This window comes from Stenella coeruleoalba (genome assembly GCF_951394435.1).
Source record: "Stenella coeruleoalba genome assembly, chromosome: 8".
Lineage (NCBI taxonomy): Eukaryota > Metazoa > Chordata > Mammalia > Artiodactyla > Delphinidae > Stenella > Stenella coeruleoalba.
In genome coordinates this window covers 8006688-8025466 of record NC_137154.1, presented here as the reverse complement: position 1 = coordinate 8025466, position 18779 = coordinate 8006688, and the positions used below count along the sequence as shown (strand labels likewise).

The window sequence follows — 18779 nt, the reverse complement described above, 5'->3', positions numbered from 1 at the left end:
GGGGAAAGAGGCGGAGCCTGCGAGGAGAGTAGGCAGGTGATTGCCGGCTGCAGCCTGGAGCTTCCGGACCCTGGGAAGGGTACCGCCGCATCAGGGGTTGGAGGCAAGACTTTTGGTTTGGGGAGACAGAGGCATTAGGGGGTGACAGGACCCAGGACCTCTGAGTCGTAGGGATGCCCGGGAGTCTCAGGGACGTCTGGTAGCAGGAGCCTCGGAGCTCTTGCTGGGATGATAAGACGTTTTACAGCCCAGGGAGGGGTCGGGGGGTGCAGAAGGGCTGGGAGTACCCTCAGGAGGTTTGTGGCAGAGGGGGCCAGCTGTCGGGTCCAAGGGTGGCTGTGGGTCCCCCGGGGTGACAGGCCTGGCTCTGCCCTCCCCCAGAACTGCCCTATCCAGATCATGGACCCTGAGGTGTCCCTGCTGCTGCAGTGCCCCCCGGGGGGGCTGCCTGAGGAGCAGGTACGGGCTGAGCTGAGCCCTGCCTACGACCGTCGCCCACTGCCAGGAGGGGACAAGGCCATCACCGCAGTCTGGGAGAGCCGGCTTCAGGCCCAGCCCTGGCTCTTTGACGCCCCCAAGTTCCGCCTGCACTCTGCCACCCTGGTGCCCACTGGCTCGCTGAGGCCACAGCTGCACCTGTGCCTGGGCCTTACTTCCTATCGAGACTTCCTGGGCACCAACTGGGCCAGCTCAGCTGCCTGGCTGCGACAGCAGGGGGCCACCGACTGGGGTGACAAGCAAGCCTACCTGGCGGACCCCTTAGGGGTGGGCGCTGCACTGGCCACTGCTGACGACTTCCTTGTCTTCCTGCGCCGCTCTGGGCAGGTGGCTGAGGCACCTGGGCTAGTGGACGTGCCCGGTGGGCACCCTGAGCCTCAGGTGAGATGCCAGGCTGGGCGCAAAGGCACAAAGACCCAGAGAGCTCGGGTTTGTTTTCTTCATCCCTTAAAGGGGGAGTTGGTGCTTATCCGAAAGTCTCCGCTCAGGGCAGCCTCTCAGCCTCCCTGCTGAATCCTGCCCCAGACCCATGGGAAGTTAGGGAATTGGGGGTGGGGGTAGGGATGGAGGAGCTAGCTGGACCTGTGGTTTTCCATCTGGAAAAACAGGGCCTGGGTCAGGGGATCACCAAGCCTCTCACTCTGTGCCCAACCAGGCCCTCAGGGCCAGTGAGTGTGGGGAAAAGCAGGGCGAGAAGAGGGGAGCAGGGGCTGAGCCTGACCTCTTACAGGCCCTGTGCCCAGGTGGCAGACCCCTGCACATCAACCTCCCTGGGGAGCTGGTGGTGCATGAGCTCTTCTCCAGTGTCCTTCAGGAGATCTGTGATGAGGTGAGTGAGAGGCAGGTGGGACAGAGTGGTGGGCAAGGAGGGAGGGGATAGAACAATCCAGAATTTCGTAGGTCTGGGATGGCAGGAGTGTCTTTAGGCATCTGGCTTTTTTTTTTTTTTTTTTGGCTGCCTCACGTGGCTTGTGGGATCTTAGTTCCTTGACCAGGGACTGAAACCAGGCCCTTGGCAGTGAGAGTGTGGAGTCCTAATCACTGGCCCGCCAGGGAATTCCCAGGCATCTGGCATTGAGCAAAGAGCTTGGCTTTGCAGCTAGGCACACTTGGAGTGGAATTCTAACCCTCACCTCTGTGTGCCTCGTCTCTGTGTTCCTCTTTACAATGGGGACAATAATAACTGTCTTGCCTACTCCCGCCAGGTTTGTTGAAAAGAGGAGTAAATGGGAGTCCCAATTACTTTTTAAAATTTTATTTATTTATTTTTGGCTGCGTTGGGTCTTCGTTGCTGTGCACAGGCTTTCTCTAGTTGAGGCAAGCGGGGGCTACTCTACGTTGCAATGCGCGGGCTTCTCATTGCCATGGCTTCTCTTGTTGCGGAGCACAGGCTCTAGGCGCATGGGCTTCAGTAGTTGTGGCATGTGGGCTCAGTAGTTGTGGCTCGTGGGCTCTAGAGCGCAGGCTCAATAGTTGTGGTGCACGGGCTTAGTTGCTCCGCAGCATGTGGGATCTTCCTGGACCAGGGATCGAACCCGTGTCCCCTGCATTGGCAGGCTGATTCTTAACCACTGCGTCACCAGGGAAGCCCCCAGTTACTAAATTGACTTCCCTAGGGTGACCCTGGGCTAACTGTTCCATCTCTCCCGTTGTGCTTTTCTCATGTGAAATGAACATGCCCAAGATCTGACATTCTGTGATTCTGGGCACTTGAACTACACACTGTAAAATGCTGTACAAGGGTAACATGCTGTTCTTCATTGAGAGGGGCAGGGATGTGGGCAGTGGGCACTGACAGGTGGTACGCCTGGCCCCAGGTGAACCTGCCGCTGCTCACCCTGAGCCAGCCGCTGCTGTTGGGCATTGCCTGCAATGAGACCAGTGCCGGCCGTGCCAGTGCTGAGTTCTACGTCCAGTGAGTGAGCTCTGGGAGACAGGGTCCTGGGTCCTGGAGTAGGTGGGTGGTTGAGCGGCATGGCTGAGGCAGCGGGGACTCCACAGGGACCTTACAGGGTCTAAGCACTCACCAGGCCACTCTCACATCCTTGACCAGGTGCAGCCTGACTTCGGAGCAGGTGAGGAAGCACTACACGAGTGGGGGACCTGAGGCCCACGAATCCACAGGAATCATCTTTGTGGAGTCACAGGTTTGAGGTGGCGAAGTGTGTCTCATTTGGACAAGGAGCTGGGTTGGGGCTTGCAGAGGCCTGGTGATGCATGTCTGTCTCCTGGGCCTGGGTCAGAGGGGCCTCCCACATCTCTCAGAGCTTCCCTCCAGAGGCACAAGACCTCATTGGGGATGTCCTCAGCCCAAGGGAGAGGGCCAGAACTGTGGGCACAGCTCCTGCAAGAAACCCGAGGTCGGAATATTTGGGTCTCACTGTCTTCCCACAGAGTGTGAGGAGGTTGCAGGAGACTGAAATGTGGGCCGAGCTCTGCCCCTCAGCCAAAGGCGCCATCTTCCTCTACAACGAATTCCAGGAAAGTTCCACCTAAGTCGCCCTAGAGTCCCCAGCCCTATCACCACAGCTCGGAAGACAATAAAGGACTTTATTCTTGGATTCCGTTGGCGTCTGCTGTTTCCGTGAGACAGAGAGAGGGGCCGGGGTGGCTGAGGGAGACAGGACAAGTGACTTGGGGGGAAAAAAGGCCCAGCCTCAGTTTTCCCCTCTGTAAGCTGAGGGCTGTGCCCCCTTGCCAGGCTCCGGTGAAGTTCCAGGCCGATTATGGGGTGGAAACTGCTTTGTGAAACGCGTCTCGCTGCAGAGCGGAGTAACAGCCATGTCCGAGGGAACAGAGCAACGGGGGCTGAGCCGAAAGCCTCACTGAGGGTCAGGCCCCCTGCCGCAGCCTCCCCGGGCGGGCGCTGGCGCCTTTCTGCAAGTCCCCGGGCTGCTGTCTCGATGGGTGGATCCGAGGCGTCAAAGGCCAATGGATGTGCGGGGGCGGGGCTTCGCCGCTGTTCCGCACCCTCAGGCCTGTGGGCGTGGTCTGGGTGTCTACGCCAATGAGAGTATGGAGGCGGGGCCTGAATAGGAGCCGGAAACGACGGCCGCCGAGGGGTCTGTGAGTGAAGGGGGGGCGGGGCTTGGTGTGGCTCTTCCTGCACCCGCCCCCCGAGCTCCCAGGGTGGGGAGGGGGTCTCGGCGTCCGGGGCTGGTTGTACAGACGCCCGGGTCAGAGGCGGGGACAGGGCCAGGACATTGGGGTCTGGTCTTCAGCAGGGAGGTTCCCCCGCCCCTGAGTCCCCGGGCCTGCTTCGGTTTTCCTTTGCATCTCAACGGGGCCAGGCCCCTTCCCTCTGCCCCCCACCCCCACCCCTCATCCCCGCTGCAGTGGTTGAAGTCTGCTCCCATCCCACTGTTCTTTGTGACCTTTCACCAGCTGCCCGCCTGCCTTCATGCTGCCCCTGCGCCTGCGCCGGCTGTGGCCCCACAACCCTCCCACTCGGTTCTTCGCAGCGGCCGCCCGGCAGCGGTGAGTCGGGCGCCTGGGGCCGGGCCCGGTCGTTCAGTAGGTTTTTGTGGCTGGCCTGCCCAATTCTAGGCCCTGCGCTAGGTGCCGGGATAGTCTAGGTGCTGGGATAGTCGTGATCTCTTACGCTGCGTCAGGCGCCTTACAGGCTTGTCAGATTACCCTCACCTTCACTGCTGAGAGGGCACAGGATCAGAGATTAAAGGATGACCCCCCAAGGTCATACAGAGAGTTAAGTGGCACATCTGGAATTTGAGCCCAACCAAACCCAATGCACATTCCACAACTCAGGTGGTTGTCAAGCGTCGCGGTGCATAACCCAGGCGGGGTGTGGGGAGCTTACAAAACTGCAGATTCCTGGGCGCTGCTCTGGAGATCCTGATTTGCAGGAATGAGGTGGGCCTCAAGAATCTATTTTTTAAAACATGCTTTTCAGGCGTTTCTGATGCAAGGGGTCTGAAAACTACACTTTGAGACAATCTGATCTGCCCCTTACCTGGAACAGTCAAAAAGGGAGGGATGATTTCGAGATCTCCCTTGGCACCTGCCTCAGCCCCCTCAGCATCTGGATGCTGGGTTGAAGGGTGTGGTCCAGCGGGGCTGGGACGGGCAGGGAAGGGGTATCCTCTGTGTTTTCCTTAGCCCCTGCAGGTTTGGGCCTCTCTCCACAGGTCTGGCCCCAGTAACTACTATGAACTGTTGGGGGTGCATCCTGGTGCCAGCGCTGAAGAAGTTAAACGAGCTTTCTTCTCCAAGTCCAAAGAGGTACCAGTGGTCTTAAGTGGAGTGGGGGAAGGGAAGTCTGAGCCAGATGGGGTCCGCTCCAAATTCTCAGGAATGGAGCTGAGAGGCTCACTCTGGCTGGTGCACATTCCCTCAGCATTCATAGGGAGGGGGAGCTGCCCCAAGGGGAGAGGTCTGGCCGGGTGGAAGGAAAGGCTGTGGGGCAGGAGCCAGGAGTCCTGTCTGATGGGCTGGGCTTGGTTCTCTTGACCTGCCTGCTCTTGAGAAAGCTGGGACCAGGGCATCCAATGAGAGCCAGGCAGCAGGTGGGGAGGGCTTGAACAAGGGGAGGGGGCAGGAGTTTGTGCTTCCTGACTCTCTGGTCTTCTAGAGGGATGTGCAGGCCTGAGAGTGAGGGTCACTGCCCAGGGAGGGCCTCTGGGTATGATATGAGCCCTTGTGGGTGGATATTATCAGGATAGGTCATGGGAAGGGAGATGAGGGGAGTCCTGCCCCACCCCAGCTGCACCCTGACCGGGACCCCAGGAACCCAGCCCTGCACAGCCGCTTTGTGGAGCTGAGTGAAGCGTACCAAGTGCTGAGCCATGAGCAGAGCCGCCGCAGCTATGACCACCAGCTCCGCTCGGCAGCTTCCCCAAAGTGTCCAGGAACCACAGCCCATCCCAGGTCTGCTCATCAGGCACACAGGTACAGTAGTCCTGCCCCCAGCTTGCCACCCCCAAGTCTCCTGGGGAGCCCCGTCTTTACGCTGTCCCTTCTTCTACCTCCCAGCAGCTCCTGGGCACCCCCCAATGCAAAATACTGGGCCCAGTTTCATGAAGTGAGGCCTCAGGGACCAGAGTCAAGGCAGCAGCAGCACAAGCACAACCGGCGGGTGCTGGGGTACTGCCTCCTGATCATGCTGGCAGGCATGGGCCTGCACTATGTTGCCTTCAGGTGCGCGTCCCCCTAGGGTGATGGGCAGAGGGCAGGAGGGTGGGTGAAGCCCAGTGTCAGCCATCCATCCATACCACCCCTGTGGCCTGCACCCTTGTGTCTCTCAAGCTAAGAACTGCATGAAATAGGTCTCCTCCAGAGTCTCGTCTTATTTAGCAAAGGCAGCTCTGCACTAAGGGCTAATGTCATTTTCAGTTTTTTAGAATTTGAATTTAAATCTTGGTGCTGGTTGCCAGAGAGTGCTGGAGCCAACCAAAATCCTGCACAAGAAGGAAATGCATTGAACTGGGCCTCACCAGAAACTCTTCATTTGTTTGGTAGTTGCTGTTTTCCTGCCACTCTCTCATGCGTGCCATTGCCACTGAGGCTTGATAGCAAAGACACCTAAAGGCTGGTGCACACTGCTAGCAGTGTGCCTAGTTCAGTGACGGAGTTAGATGAACAAACCTTTCTAGTCGCCTTTAAGGACCTCCATGACGGAGCTGCTGTCACCACCTTCAGGACAGTCAGGGACCTGGATCGCCATTAGGCCCTGGACAAGAACCAGCTACTCTGTGCCCCTTTCCTCATCTAGCACAGGCAGTTAGCTGAGGTCCCCACAAGTGTAAAGCTGTGAGACCCTCAAGTAGGGTAGAGGGGGGTGGGACTTGGGAGACAGCGGGGATTGGGGATTCCCAGAGTCGGTTGTAACCCCCTTGCAGGAAGCTGGAGCAGATGCATCGTAGCTTCATGGATGAAAAGGATCGGATCATCACAGCCATCTACAATGACACTCGAGCCCGGGCCAGGTCTGTCCCAGCTCTTTCCTGCCCTCTCCTCACTGTCCTGGCACCACCCTCCAGGATCCCAACCTGACCACCAGGTACTCTCCCCTGCAGGGCCAAGAGAGCCAGGCTCCAGGAGGAGCAACGGCTGGGGCCGCAGCTGCAGCCACCACCCGGGCCTCCTCAAGGCCCCGGGATCGTGCCCCCCGGCCCCAGCCCCTGAGCGGTTCACCTTGGAGAGCACACCTTGGATGGGGCCTGCGGTGTGCTCCCTTCTGGGACACCCCACTCCCCAAAACGCGTGCAATAAAGTGATTCTCAGAGCTCTTGTCTGGCTCGCTCCTACAGGCCCAGAGCCCCCGGCCCGGGCCCCGCCCTCCGGGTTCTGGCGGCGGCAACCCGGGAGCCCGGCCCCCTGGGCGGTGCGTCCCCTTTCCCCTGCTGCGGCAGGAGGTGGGGTGTGTGTAGAGGGGGCGGGCCCCGCCGGCGGCCTCGCCCCCCCTCCCCCACCCCGCCCCCGCCCCGCGGCCCGGTGGGGAGCGCGTGTCTGGGTCACATGAGCCGCCCGCCCGCCAGCCCGGGCCCGGCCCCCCGCCGTCCCCACCGTCCCCGCCGTCCCCGCCGCCCGCCGCCGCCACCACCGGCCGCCCGCCCGCCCGGCTCCTCCGGCCGCCGCCGCCGCTGCGCTGCGCTGCGCTGCCTGCGCCCAGGGCTCGGGAGGGGGCCGCGGAGGAGCCGCCCACCGCGCCCGGCCCCCGCCCGCCGCTCCCGGGCCCGCGCCATGGGGCTCTGGCTGCCGCCGCCCCCCGCGCCGCCGGGCTAGGGCGATGCGGGCGCCCCCGGCGCGCGGCCCCCGCGGGCACCATGAGCCCCCTGCTCCGCCGCCTGCTGCTCGCCGCGCTCCTGCAGCTGGCCCCCGCCCAGGTACGTGCGTCCGCGACAACCCGCCCGCCCGCCGTGCCCTCTCTCAAGGTTGGCGGAAGTGGGGAGGCGCGGAGCGGCCGGGTTCTCGGGGATCCGCGGGGTCGGGCCTCGGACGGGGGCGTCTCGGGAGCCCGGCCTGGGCATCCCCCGGGAGGCGTCCCTCCCCGCCCGCCCGCCGGCCCAACTCCGGGGCCACTCCCCCGCCCCACCCCGTCCCCAGGGCGCAGCCGGGGGCGGGGCCGCCTCGGTGCCTGCAGGACGCGGTTCGGCGCTCGCTGTGCCCCCTCTTGATCTGTGGCCTCGAGAACAAGCCCGGTCCCTAGGCTTGGAGGTTCGACGCTGCCGGCAGAGCGTGCCTGGGGGGTTGTAGCCAGGACAGGTCCCAGGTCCCAGGTGGCCTGGAGAGGACAGGTAAAGCTAGAGTGGCCCCACGAACAGAGTAGTCTGGAAATAAGCCTCCTGACTGCAAGGGCAGAGCCCTGGGGCCAGCGACAGGGCTAGCCCTTCCTGGAGTGCACCTTGGGTCCAGGTTTCTTCTCTCCTGCAGGGCCCGGTCTCCCAGCCTGATGCCCCTGGTCATCAGAAGAAAGGTAATAGTAACAATAGGAACTTTCTACTAGCCAGCACTAAGAATCTTTTTTTCCAGTCCTGATTCCAGACTCTGTGTATTCCTCATCTTGTGTAATCACAGTCCTCTGTAAGATGCAAACTCTTATTCTGCCCATTTCACAGAAGAGGAGATTGAGGCAGGGGGGTTCCTGGGTTCTGGATGAACAGGACAGGGAAGACAGATTGGGAGGGCAGAAGTGGGGGCTAGTGGAGGGTGGCTGTGACACGAGAACTAAGGAGAACAGCTTCTGGGCGCAGGGGTAGGGGAACCAGGGAGCAGCTGCAGGAAACCCAGTGGGGACTTAACCCTTACGCATCTGCCCCCAGTGGTGTCATGGATAGACGTGTATGCTCGTGCCACCTGCCAGCCGCGGGAGGTTGTGGTGCCCCTGACCATGGAGCTCATGGGCACTGTGGCCAAGCAACTGGTGCCCAGCTGCGTGACGGTGCAGCGCTGTGGCGGCTGCTGCCCTGACGACGGCCTGGAGTGTGTGCCCACTGGGCAGCACCAAGTCCGAATGCAGGTATGGGGCAGGTGGAGTGTGCCTGGCTGGATGCTAGCGTTCTGGGGACTGAGAGGGTGGCAACCAGAGCCCTGGCTGGTGGGCAAGGTATTCTCATTTCTCCAGCCCATGGAGCGTCCCTTTCCTCTCTCTCTGACGGTCTCTCTCCCTGTTCTCCTGAGCGCAGATCCTCATGATCCGGTACCCAAGCAGTCAGCTGGGGGAGATGTCCCTGGAAGAACACAGCCAGTGTGAATGCAGGTGCCAGCCAGCCCCCACTCCTGAGTTCGCAGAGACAAGGCTTGGGGGGTGCTAGGTGTGGTGGTACACCACAGCGGGGACCGGGTATCCAAGAGTATAGCCGGGTAGGCCTGGGATCTAGGGCAAGAGAGTAGGATGCTTGGCTTCCTGATCCTCTTTTTCCTTGTCTCTGTCTGTCTCTCTTACTTTTCAGACCAAAAAAACGAGAGAGTGCTGTGAAGCTGGACAGGTGAGTCTTGGGCTCTTGCTGAGGTGGGGTTGGAGCCCAGGCCCAGCACCCAGAATGTAATGTGTGGGTGGGGCGGGGGGTGTAAGAGTGTGTCAGGAAGTTGTGGTCCCCCGCCTTCTCCTCCCACTCGTGTCCCCCTCTCCCCTTTTCCTCTGCTTCCCAAGACTATATGCTCTTCCCCAACCCCAGCTCCCGGGAAGACTCTTACTTCTCACCCGAGACATGTTGCTTCTCCTCCTAGGGCTTCCACTCCCCACCACCGCCCCCAGCCCCGCTCTGTTCCGGGCTGGGACCCTGCCCCCGGAGCACCCTCCCCAGCTGACATCACCCATCCCACTCCAGCCCCAGGCCCCTCTGCCCACGCTGCCCCCAGCGCCGCCAGCGCCCTGACCCCCGGACCTGCCGCTGCCGCTGCCGACGCCGCAGCTTCCTCCGTTGTCAAGGGCGGGGCTTAGAGCTCAACCCAGACACCTGCAGGTGAGGAGTCGGGTGTGGCGTCAAGGTGCCATCCTGGAGCAGGTCCCAGTGAGCCTGCTGGTGGGAGAAGAGCCAGGGAAGGGGAAGCTTTGAGTGTGCTGAACTATTGACCAGGCGCCTGCTGGCACTGGGGTCAGCATAAACAAGGCTCACATTCTGATGCGGAGTCAGACACGAGGGCACGTGATGCCAACACAGGAAGTCAAGCCAGGACCTGTGGTGAGGGCCCCCTGACGTTGTCTTTGAGAGGTTAGAGATGTCCTGGAAGACGTGACATCGCCGGGTGTAGAAAAGAGAAAGACAGCCTTCCAGTTTGCAAGGCTCTGAGCCTTCCCAGAAACCCCTGTGGTAGAGTTTGTTCCACCTTATGTGCTCCAAGAGGCCAGGGGATGTGGTGGAACGCTGGTCCACCCTTGTCCAAGTTGCTTCTCACCACCCCTCCTTTCCACAGCGGGGCCATGGGGTGGCGTCCTGTGGACCAGGCCAGCTGGGGCTTCCCAGGAGTGTTAGGGGAGAATAAGGTTCACAGAAGGTAAGAAGTGGGTGAGTCTAGAGGAGCAAGGGCTGAGCTGTGCCAGCATGAACAGACCCCTTCTTCCTTTTTCAGGTGCCGGAAGCTGCGAAGGTGATACATTGCTTTTCAAACTCCGTGGGGCCACTTGCCTCGCAGGCCTGCCCAGAGGGCAACAAGAGGGCATCCTGGTGAGAACAGTCCAGTCCCCAAGACCTCAACCTGGGCGGAAGCTCCTGCAGGACCTGGGCCTCTCAGAGGGCTTTCCAACTGCCCCTTGTCTCTCTGAGGCTGCCGTCCAACAAAGTGGACAGAGTTGGATGAAGAGACCTGGAGGCAGCACGAGGGGTCATGTACCATCTTGGGAGAGAATGGGGTCCCGGCTCAGTTTTTAACCACCTTGTGCAAGTGAGCATCTTACAACTGGCTCCTCCGTCCCCTCACTAAGAAGACCCTGGTCCTCTACAAAAAAATGAGAGTTGGGCTTCAGTACAAGAACTGTGAACCCCAGTCCCGATAAAAGAGATAGAAGGAACTGTCTCTGCCTGTGTCACTGTTTGTCACTGTCCGGGCTGGCTGGTTTGGACATAAATGTCTGCGTCACACTGCCTCCTAGACATGGAGCTTAGAGGAGATGAGGCCCAAGGCCCCACAACAGGTCACAGAGCCAGAATCGTGCATCCTTCACGTTCATGTTGTGCTAGCAGGCCCTGGGGAGTCCCTGCCCCTCTGCTCATTACAAGGGTTCCTTTCTGGAAGGAGAGGGCCAGTGAGCTTGAGGTGGGACCCAGATCTGCTGAATGACCTTGGTTGTCACTGCCTCTCATTCTGAGGCTCAGTTCCCACATGTGCACACGGAGGGAACCGATGATTACTGTGGTCTGGGCCCTTGGGCTCCAAAAAAGAGAGTCACGTAATAGGAAAGAACACCCATCTTCCCTGCCGGGTGACACTCTGTGTCTGCAGCTTTTTGCTCCCGGTAGCTTAACTTGAAGGTCACGCACCTGGTCTGCCCTCACCTCACTCCCACATCCCCGAAAGGGAGGCAGCACCAGAGGTCTGTGGTCGGTGGGCTCCGCTCACCCCAGCCACACGGTCTTCTCCACTCTCACCTCCCTTGCACCTTGGGCTCCCCTCCTCAGGCGCTGCTTGGGACTCCTCTGACCTTTATCTGACCCAGCCCAAGCTCAGTGGCCAGCTTTCGGCCTGTAACCTTCAGTGCCCCTGGGTCTGAGTGATGAGGGGGTGAACTGACGGGCAACCTTGGGCACCAGTGCTTTGCCCCATCGAGACAGAACATTCATGGCAGAGGTTAAGCCAAAGCAGCTCCCCTAATGGAGGCCTTCTCTAAAGTGTTAGAGGGTGGGGTAGTGATCTTGTTGGGCCCAAACCAAGAGTGGGGTTAAACCAGAAGAGACAATTCCTGACAGTGATTGCTACTTTCAAATAATTTTCTCAGCTATTCTGTCACCCAAAATGCCAGAGCTCAATTAGAGTGAGACAGATGAGGGTTAGGGACAGTAGCTACCACCTCCCAAGGCCATTTAAGCCTGCCCAGCGTGCACACTGCTTCGTATGTGCCTTCTCGCCTAGTCCTCAATTCTGAGTGTTGTAATCTTCCTTTTTCAGTTGAGGAAATAGGCTCGAAAACTCTGACTGACCTGGGGATTTGACCTCAGGTCGACTCTCTCCCTAACACTCAACTTAGGCTTATCTGCCTCCCAACTGCAGGTTCATTACTTCAATGGACAGATGTTCACTCCTGGGTGCTGTGGTGCCTGGAAATAAGTCCGGTTGGGGAACGGACCCAGCCAGACCATTACAGTCGTGATTCAGGGGTCATTGTGCAGCAGGTAGAGGCAGGCCTGTACACCGGGAGAGAAAAAAGGGAGAGAGCATTCGCCGTGGACCAGGGCCTGACAGTGCACGTCACTTGCAGCGATCCTACAGGGGCCCTGCGGGGTGGATGTTATCAAGCCCGAGTTACCAGGCCAAGGAACTTGCTCAAGGTCACACAGCCTGTCAATGAGTGGCAGACCCTGGATTCAAACCCAGGGCTCACTCTGAAGCCAGGCTCTTTCCACAGCAACTGAGGATTGTGGATCCTGAAGAGGCTCAGGGGCAAACAGGAGAGGCTGGGGGCGACATAAAATGGTGTCTTAAGACCCCCGCCGCGAACCCGCGCCCACCTGACCTTAATTTCACCTCGACCGGAAGTGCCTTCGGCCCTTTCAGAAGTCACTTTCACCTAACCTTACGGACTACAGAGCCACCGGACCTGACGCATAAGTCACATGGCGGCGCGGGGGGCGGAGCTAGAGAAGGCCGCCCAGGCGGGCGTGTGGCCGCGGGTTTCGCACGGTCCAATGAGGGCGGGCGGCGTGGCCGGGTCTGGTGGCAACGATGACGCGCCTGCGCAGAGACGGCAGCAGGACTGGGGTTGACTCCGGGGGCGCGGCGAGGAGGTGAGCGGGGGCCACAGCCCGGGCTGTGGGGAGCCGGGGTGCAAGGGGGCAGGCTGGATTAGGCGGGGCAGGAGCGGGCCGGGGCTCGGAGTGTCAACAAGGGATAGGTTACGAGGGAATTGAAGGTTGGGGTCAGAGCTGTCTGGGGATGCCGCAGGGGGAGGGTTCTCACGCCTCACGGGGCGGGGCTCCGGGAGTCGGGGCGGGACGTGGAACGGAGACGGGTGGGACCTCTGAGCTTGTGCCAGTGGAAGGCGGAGCTCCAGGCCTGGGGGCGGGGCTAGGACTGGTGAGGGACGGAGGCTGGCCCTTGGAGGAGGAGCTGGAACAGGCGGAAGGAGGAGCCTCGGGTTTGGAGACCGAGGGGGAAGGAGCCCAGGCACTGGGGGCGCGGCCTCAGCCGGTGAGTGGCGCGGCTACAGTTCAGGAAAAGGGGTCTAGTCCTGTCGGGGGCGGGACTACAGGGCCGGGGGCGGAACCACGCCCTCTAAAGGGTGGGGCTAAGGAGCCCAGCGAAGGGGTAGGCCCAGGTAATGGCCCGGGGCGTCCACGCGGGGGCGGTCTCCGTGGTGGCCGTGCCTGGGGGCGCGGTAGGCCGAGAACTCCCCCGGGAGAGGTGGTGTGGGTGGAGCGGGCTCGGCGGCCACCCGACACGGGGCCAGTCTGGGTGCCCCGCAGGCCCCCGAGGGCTCAGAGTTGGGGCGGCGCCTCGGGCGGAGGCACAGGACCAGCCTGGGGGGTACCCCCGGAGGACAGGGGCTCCCCGGAGCCACCCAGTGGCGATGTGTGGGTGCCTCGGGGCCGACCCCCTGCGGCAGCCGCAGAGGTGTGGGTTTGCTGGGCGGGAGGCAATTGGGTGTGGCGTGAATGGGGTCGCCCGGTTGGGGCAACTGCTGCGCAGCCAGATAGGGTTTGGACTTTGCGGAAAGGGACAGGGGGGAATTGAAGAGCAGAGCTGGGGACTGGGAGGGACGGAAGGGCAGGGGGTGAGCAAAGGGGCTGGACCCTGGCTGCTGTGGCCTCCCCTGACCCCCTCCCCCCGCTGCTGGGGTCCTCGGGCAAGCCCCCTTCTCCCTGGACTGGTAAGTGTGGCCGCGGAGCCTGGGGGAGGGGGCGGTGACACGGGACAAGGGGATCCCCAGGGGCAGGCAAGGTACGGTGGGGTGGAATCCTCCTGGTACTTGCCCGTATTCCATGCCCTCCCGTTCCTCTCCCCCGGTTGGTTGGTCGGGGTCTGTCCCCGCAGAAACATGAGGCTGAGCTGGGTCCTGACAGTATTGTCCATCTGCTTGAGCGCCCTGGTCACGGCCGCCGGGGCCGAGGGCAAACGGAAGCTGCAGATCGGAGTCAAGAAACGGGTAGACCACTGTCCCATCAAATCACGCAAAGGGGACGTCCTGCACATGCACTACACGGTGGGTGAGGAAGTGGAGCTTTTGGGGGTGGGTGGGCCTTCCGGGGACCAGAAAGGACTTGGGAGCCAGGTGTGTCTGCCAAAAGGTGGGTCACCTTGGGCAAGTCTCCTCATCTACTTTGCATGATCCTATCTTGCTCTTAACTGTCTACTCCCAGTTGGCACCAGCAAGCAGTGCAATGTACTGTGAGCTGCCCAAGGTTCTGTCCCTTTCTAGGACTATGGCTGCCAGTGCTGTGGGCTGCCACCTTGATGGGAAGAGCACCTGGGGGTGGGGGTGTCAGAGCAGACCCTCCTCCTCACTGGCCTTCCCATGGTCTCACAGGGTAAGCTGGAAGATGGAACAGAGTTTGACAGCAGCCTGCCCCAGAACCAGCCCTTTGTCTTCTCCCTGGGCACAGGCCAGGTCATCAAGGGCTGGGACCAGGGGCTGCTAGGGTGAGTCGAGGGGCCATGGCTGTGGTCCAGGAGGTGAACTGTGGGAGGCAAGCTCCAGGTATGGGGTGGGGGCAGGGAGCCTGGGTGCTGCCGCATGCTGAACATGTATTGTCCTACAGGATGTGCGAGGGGGAAAAGCGGAAGCTGGTGATCCCATCAGAGCTAGGTAAGAGGCCCTTCCTGAATGGGGATAGGGAGTTCAGGGTTATATCTGCGTAAGGGTGAAGGCTGGTTCAGCCTCTGCACGGATGTCCACTCAGTCCATTCAATACATGCCACTTCCAAGTCTAGTTGTGTCCAGCAGTGAGGACAGGGCAAGACCCTTGGGACGCTTGGCTCTGGTGCCCACTCTTTGCCCTCTACAAGACCATTAGCAGCGCCCTCCCAAATCCATTACACCTTCTGCATTTCTGGCCTCGTGCTGGGATGGGCAGAGGCTTGGTTTCAGCCTGGTTGTCTGCAGAACACCTCACTGCCTGGCCACGGCTCACTTTCTTTGTGCATCTCTGCAGGGTACGGAGAGCGGGGAGCTCCCCCAAAGATTCCAGGTAATAAACCTTCCTGCCCCCCATCTCCTGTACCCATTCCATCTCCCTGTGGCCCTGGTTCTCATTCTGATCCCACTTCTCCCCTGCAGGCGGTGCAACCTTGGTGTTCGAGGTGGAGCTGCTCAAAATCGAGCGACGTTCAGAACTGTAGCCAAACTGGGGAGGGCTGGGGGAGAGGCCCCCATCTGGGACCAGACTGTTTAAAGAAAGAAAAAAAACTTTAAAGCCCACGAAGTGAGCCTGTGTTTGTTTGTGGGCCCTGGAGACTTAGAAACCACAGCTTCAGCCTTCCCTCTCCCTCATCCTCCCCCCATCCCTCCCTCTCCTTTCCTGGCTGCAGAGCCTTGGGGTCTAGTAGGCTCAGTGGCATGGAGGTCATGATGGCCAAGCCCTCGGTGACTTGGTGGCCCTTGTCCAGAGCGGAAAAGGAGTATTCCTGCCTGCCAGCAGCAACAACGGCTCCTCCCTACTCCCCAGCCGCTTCCAGATCCTGGTCTGGGAGCCAGCACTGGGGTATCGCCATGGCTTCATGGCCCTCAGGAAGGCCTGCGGTCACCTGGGGAGAAGCTGAGCTGGCAGCAGTTGTAGAGCAGTGTGTCCCCCCTGAAAGAAACCAGGCAAGCCTGTTAACTGCACCAAAGGCGCATCCTAGCTTTATTAAAGGGCCCGCGCCGCAGTCAATATAAAAACACAAAAAGTCCCGTCAGTTTAATAATAATAAAAAACCCCAAAAATGGAAAACTGAGGGGGCAGGGAAGAGGCCCCTGGGCCAGGGGCACGGGGAGCACTGCGCATGGCACCAGGCCTGGCCACAGGGCCCCCCGGTATTGCTGTTGCTACGAGGTTGCGGGGCGATTGTCCTGTGGGAGCCTCCGTTCACCTGGGTCGAGGACCCTTACTTCTTCTGGGGTGTGCTCAGCTTCTGCATGCCCCGGATCTTGTCCAGCAGGCCAGAGATGAAGGCCTGGAGGGAGGGAGGACATTAGGGAGACCAGAACCCAAGATGACAGGACCCCAGGCTCCTCACCCCGCCCTCTGGGGAAACCACCTCCTTACCTCAGTGGGTTTGTAACAGTCAACCAGCAGCTCCTAGTGGGGCATGGCGGGAAAGTATAACTATGAGTCTCAAGAACACGAGCCTAAAGTTCACCTATACCCTCTTCCAAGGCACTGGGGCCACCCTGAGGCACAGGAGATGCCACAGCTACCGAACAGCTAGGCAAGTACCACTGGCCCTATTTGATGGAGCCAGAAGCTGAGCCCAGGAAGGTCACAGAGCTGGCTGACTCAGACCAAAGAAGGCCTGGCTCCAGAGGCTTGCCTACCCACGGGGCAGTGCCTCCAGGCACCCCTCTATTCCCTGCCCCCCTGACCTGGCCCTGCTGCCCTCCAACCCCTCTCACCTTGACCCTGGCAGCTCGGGTATCATCACTCTCCATGTCCAGGAGTTCATCCACGTCAATCTCCAGCTCCGGGATCTCCTCTTCCTGGGGTGGGGGTGGGGGAGGAGGGAGAGACAAGGGCCTGAGTTGGGAGAGAGGGTGTGAGAGGGGCTCTCTGGCTGAGGCCCCTGCCCTACTGCAAATGAGCCAGCCCTCTTGCCCAGCAGACAGCGGCAGCTGCTCCGAGGAGAAAACAGATCAGGCCTGTGCCAAGGCAAACTGCCCAATGGGGGGGGAGCTTCCTGTCCCTGCCAGTTGGGCACCCTGGGTGCCAGACAGCTAGGGCTGGGGATCCTGGGCTAGGAACCCTGCAGATGTGTCTCCCCAACTTCCGGGCCCCCCATCTCAACCAGAGCACAGGTGGGGCCAGCTGTCCCAACTCATCACAGCCCCTTCCCCTCCCCCAAACACCTGTCACAGCTTCCCAGGAGTGAGGAGGAAGTGAAGGGTGAGGGGTCAGTGGGAAGGACCCAGGCCTGGTAAAGGGGAAACAAAGAGCCCATGCTTTGCTGAGGGAGGGGGTGCTTGCCACCCCCCCCCCCAGGAAGCATCTCTCCGGTCTGGAGTCAGCTGCATCCCAGGGCTGCGCTAGGGTAGGCAGCACAGGGCAAGCCCACTCCTCCACCCTGCCCCCCGGGGACTGAGTCACCATTTGATCAAGGAAGGAGTCATAGGGTGGAGAACTAGAACCCAGAGAGTGGGCTAGCCTGCCCCCCCATGACAAGATGGAGCTCCAGGTTAGCCCATTGGAATAGGCAAGACCCGTACCACCACCACCCAGGCTAGCTAGCGCCTTTTAACTAGTCTAGGCTAGCAGGCAATAGGTAGATCTCCTTTCCCCGCCAGCCCAGACAAGCCCTGAGTCTCCTGTCCAAGGCAGCAGATAAGAAAGGAGTGACTTAGGTCAGACAAGAAAGAGCATACATTGGGGGCGGGGAGTACGGAGAGCTGGGGAGCGCGCGGAAGCGGAGCGCCCATTGACTCCGGGTGACAGGCGGGCTCAAGGTGGGGTTCCCAGGCGGCCCGAATCGGAACCGATTTTAGGGTGTCGGCGCAGGGTGGGGGACACACCTGGCAGTCGTAGAGGCGAGTGAGCTGCTCCAGGATCCACTCCTCCAGGTTGAGGCGCTTCCGTAGTTCCTTGCGGTCGTACTTGACCGTGACCTTCCCTTGGCGCCTCACTGGGCCCTCGTCGTCCGCGCCGCCCGGGCCCTCGCCTGCAGCCCCAGGGGGGCTCTGAAAGTAGACGCGGGGCCCTGGGCCGCCACTCCCCGGTCCAGGGGCCGGAGCCGCCAACGCCGCGCCCCCTGCGGGGCCGCTGTCCGCCATGGCGGCCGCCGGGGCCACGTGCGCGCGTCGGGCCCCTCCCTGCGCCGCCGCCTCCGGGACGCCCGCCGGCTGGCTCCGGGCCGCTGGCTCGGGTTAGCTCGTGAGCTCGGCTCCGCACGGCTCCGCTGCGAGGGCGGCGGCGGGGGCGCCCGGGGGCAGCTGCAGCATGCGGAGCCCCCGGGCCTGGCCTGGCCGCGCCCCGCCCCCTCCCCGCCGATCCGCCCGCCCTTTGTCCCCCGCGGCCGCCGCCCGAGCCGCCGCAGCCGAAGCCGCTTTCTCTGTCTCGATCGCTTCCCCCGCCCCCCGACCACACCCCCTTAAAGGGACAGTCCTGAAGCAGGCCCCTCACCCCTACCCCGCCCTCGGGCCGGGGCTAAGAGAGGGTCTAGTCCTTAGAGGTTTGGACCTAGCTGTCCGCTATCCCTTTTAAGCTTCCTGCCCCAAGCCCAGGCGTTCTAAGCGTCCGGTAGCCGGATTTGCGCTCCTACGGGGAACCTAGTGTTCTGTCCTAACTGATGCAAAAACAGGGGCCGTCTGAGAATGGAGGGGAGTGGACACTGTATACAGGACAGAGGTCCGAGGAAGAGACGTGGGAGCCCCCGACTTCTGGGTCCTCAGGCCCTTGGCCAGCGGGTAAAGAGCAGGCTTCTTCGCGCGGACGGACACGTGGGCCGGACGCCCGGGGGTGGAGGAGTGGAGAAGGCGGGCAGGCGCTGCCCAGGTCACCGGACGCCCTACTCGTCGGGGTTCCGCGCCCCCCATGATGGAGGCCTAGGTTGGGGGTGAGCTGAGCGATCCGGGCGGCCTGAAGGGCCAGACCCCAGGCAGCCACCGCCCACCCGCCAAGATGGCAGCGGGGACGGAATTATGGGAAATGTAGTTCCCAGGGTCCCGCCCCCATGGCCGCCCCTCCCCTGGAGCGGAACCGGGTCCGGGAAGCGCAGAACTTGTTTGGAGCGCCCTCGTAGGGCTGGTCTCCACAGGGCGCGGTTCTCTGCACCCCGCAACCTCTGTGTGTACAAACTGAGGCGTAAAGAGCTGGGAAGTGGGGGAGCCGGTACTCACGGTAATAAAGATAATAATAACAGCTGACCCTAATGAGAGTTCCTACGGTCGGTTCCACATAGTCGGTTCCAGCGTGAGGGCGCCTCACTCGCTCTCCGGTAGATCCTCGCCCTGCGGCCGCCTCTGTCCTTCAGAGCTCACAGGCGCC

The 18779-nt window shown here is 61.3% G+C and overlaps 5 protein-coding genes across 21 annotated transcripts; 4 read left to right on the top strand and 1 right to left on the bottom strand.

Annotated features, from left to right (window-relative positions):
• Position 1: 1 nt before the first annotated feature.
• Positions 2 to 3514, top strand: NUDT22 (nudix hydrolase 22). Of its 5 annotated transcripts, XM_079928393.1 has the most exons (6): positions 2 to 103; positions 382 to 879; positions 1229 to 1327; positions 2316 to 2413; positions 2552 to 2645; positions 2893 to 3514. In XM_079928393.1, exons 2-6 carry the CDS (start codon positions 400 to 402, stop codon positions 2992 to 2994), a joined length of 873 nt encoding a protein of 290 aa, XP_079784519.1. In that variant the 5' UTR covers positions 2 to 103; positions 382 to 399; the 3' UTR covers positions 2995 to 3514. The 5 variants fall into 5 exon arrangements, with proteins under 5 accessions (XP_079784519.1, XP_079784517.1, XP_079784518.1 ...); XM_079928391.1 differs by lacking the exon at positions 2 to 103 and having other exon boundaries at positions 127 to 879; XM_079928392.1 differs by lacking the exon at positions 2 to 103 and having other exon boundaries at positions 127 to 879; positions 2552 to 2652; positions 2893 to 3001.
• Positions 3515 to 3543: 29 nt separating this feature from the next.
• DNAJC4 (DnaJ heat shock protein family (Hsp40) member C4) lies at positions 3544 to 6876 on the top strand. 6 transcript variants are annotated; one of them, XM_079928386.1, is made up of 7 exons: positions 3954 to 3975; positions 4264 to 4368; positions 4644 to 4737; positions 5173 to 5403; positions 5488 to 5652; positions 6354 to 6440; positions 6531 to 6870. In XM_079928386.1, exons 3-7 carry the CDS (start codon positions 4664 to 4666, stop codon positions 6637 to 6639), a joined length of 666 nt encoding a protein of 221 aa, XP_079784512.1. In that variant the 5' UTR covers positions 3954 to 3975; positions 4264 to 4368; positions 4644 to 4663; the 3' UTR covers positions 6640 to 6870. The 6 variants fall into 6 exon arrangements, with proteins under 6 accessions (XP_079784507.1, XP_079784510.1, XP_079784509.1 ...); XM_079928381.1 differs by lacking the exon at positions 4264 to 4368 and adding an exon at positions 3544 to 3564 and having other exon boundaries at positions 3883 to 3975; positions 5219 to 5652; positions 6531 to 6876; XM_079928384.1 differs by lacking the exon at positions 4264 to 4368 and having other exon boundaries at positions 3611 to 3975; positions 5219 to 5403; positions 5491 to 5652.
• A 127-nt stretch (positions 6877 to 7003) lies between these two features.
• On the top strand, positions 7004 to 10511 carry VEGFB (vascular endothelial growth factor B). 2 transcript variants are annotated; one of them, XM_079928388.1, is made up of 7 exons: positions 7004 to 7340; positions 7888 to 7930; positions 8277 to 8473; positions 8640 to 8713; positions 8907 to 8942; positions 9184 to 9419; positions 10027 to 10511. In XM_079928388.1, exons 1-6 carry the CDS (start codon positions 7281 to 7283, stop codon positions 9395 to 9397), a joined length of 624 nt encoding a protein of 207 aa, XP_079784514.1. In that variant the 5' UTR covers positions 7004 to 7280; the 3' UTR covers positions 9398 to 9419; positions 10027 to 10511. The 2 variants fall into 2 exon arrangements, with proteins under 2 accessions (XP_079784514.1, XP_079784515.1); XM_079928389.1 differs by having other exon boundaries at positions 7006 to 7340; positions 9285 to 9419; positions 10027 to 10510.
• A 1739-nt stretch (positions 10512 to 12250) lies between these two features.
• FKBP2 (FKBP prolyl isomerase 2) lies at positions 12251 to 15372 on the top strand (the record flags this gene model as incomplete). Of its 7 annotated transcripts, none has more annotated exons than XM_079929958.1 (6): positions 12251 to 12395; positions 13642 to 13810; positions 14135 to 14215; positions 14367 to 14413; positions 14760 to 14795; positions 14885 to 15372. In XM_079929958.1, the coding sequence occupies 6 exons, from the start codon at positions 12334 to 12336 to the stop codon at positions 14997 to 14999; spliced, it is 510 nt and encodes a 169-aa protein (XP_079786084.1). In that variant the 3' UTR covers positions 15000 to 15372. The 7 variants fall into 7 exon arrangements, with proteins under 7 accessions (XP_079786084.1, XP_079786085.1, XP_079786087.1 ...); XM_079929959.1 differs by having other exon boundaries at positions 14135 to 14247; positions 14885 to 15020; XM_079929961.1 differs by lacking the exon at positions 12251 to 12395 and adding an exon at positions 12681 to 12798.
• A 49-nt stretch (positions 15373 to 15421) lies between these two features.
• Positions 15422 to 17799, bottom strand: PPP1R14B (protein phosphatase 1 regulatory inhibitor subunit 14B). Its single transcript, XM_079929864.1, has 4 exons — positions 17309 to 17799; positions 16199 to 16282; positions 15852 to 15884; positions 15422 to 15759 (listed from the first exon to the last, which is right to left on the bottom strand). Exons 1-4 carry the CDS (start codon positions 17564 to 17566, stop codon positions 15691 to 15693), a joined length of 444 nt encoding a protein of 147 aa, XP_079785990.1. The 5' UTR covers positions 17567 to 17799; the 3' UTR covers positions 15422 to 15690.
• Positions 17800 to 18779: the final 980 nt, after the last annotated feature.

What these genes read in the sequence shown, in the direction of transcription:
- DNAJC4 (XM_079928381.1), top strand. Translation starts at nt 3,899, where the DNA reads ATGCTGCCCCTGCGCCTGCGCCGGCTGTGGCCCCACAACCCTCCCACT. An exon ending in CTGCACTATGTTGCCTTCAG is followed by an intron (nt 5,653 to 6,353) that starts GTGCGCGTCCCC and finishes ACCCCCTTGCAG; the next exon opens with GAAGCTGGAGCAGATGCATC. An exon ending in GACACTCGAGCCCGGGCCAG is followed by an intron (nt 6,441 to 6,530) that starts GTCTGTCCCAGC and finishes TCTCCCCTGCAG; the next exon opens with GGCCAAGAGAGCCAGGCTCC.
- VEGFB (XM_079928388.1), top strand. Translation starts at nt 7,281, where the DNA reads ATGAGCCCCCTGCTCCGCCGCCTGCTGCTCGCCGCGCTCCTGCAGCTG. An exon ending in TGCAGCTGGCCCCCGCCCAG is followed by an intron (nt 7,341 to 7,887) that starts GTACGTGCGTCC and finishes TCTCTCCTGCAG; the next exon opens with GGCCCGGTCTCCCAGCCTGA. An exon ending in CCCTGGTCATCAGAAGAAAG is followed by an intron (nt 7,931 to 8,276) that starts GTAATAGTAACA and finishes ATCTGCCCCCAG; the next exon opens with TGGTGTCATGGATAGACGTG.
- PPP1R14B (XM_079929864.1), bottom strand. Translation starts at nt 17,566, where the DNA reads ATGGCGGACAGCGGCCCCGCAGGGGGCGCGGCGTTGGCGGCTCCGGCC. An exon ending in CTCGCCTCTACGACTGCCAG is followed by an intron (nt 16,283 to 17,308) that starts GTGTGTCCCCCA and finishes CCCCCACCCCAG; the next exon opens with GAAGAGGAGATCCCGGAGCT. An exon ending in ACTGTTACAAACCCACTGAG is followed by an intron (nt 15,760 to 15,851) that starts GTAAGGAGGTGG and finishes CCCTCCCTCCAG; the next exon opens with GCCTTCATCTCTGGCCTGCT.
- NUDT22 (XM_079928391.1), top strand. Translation starts at nt 229, where the DNA reads ATGATAAGACGTTTTACAGCCCAGGGAGGGGTCGGGGGGTGCAGAAGG. An exon ending in GTGGGCACCCTGAGCCTCAG is followed by an intron (nt 880 to 1,228) that starts GTGAGATGCCAG and finishes GACCTCTTACAG; the next exon opens with GCCCTGTGCCCAGGTGGCAG. An exon ending in AGTGCTGAGTTCTACGTCCA is followed by an intron (nt 2,414 to 2,551) that starts GTGAGTGAGCTC and finishes ATCCTTGACCAG; the next exon opens with GTGCAGCCTGACTTCGGAGC.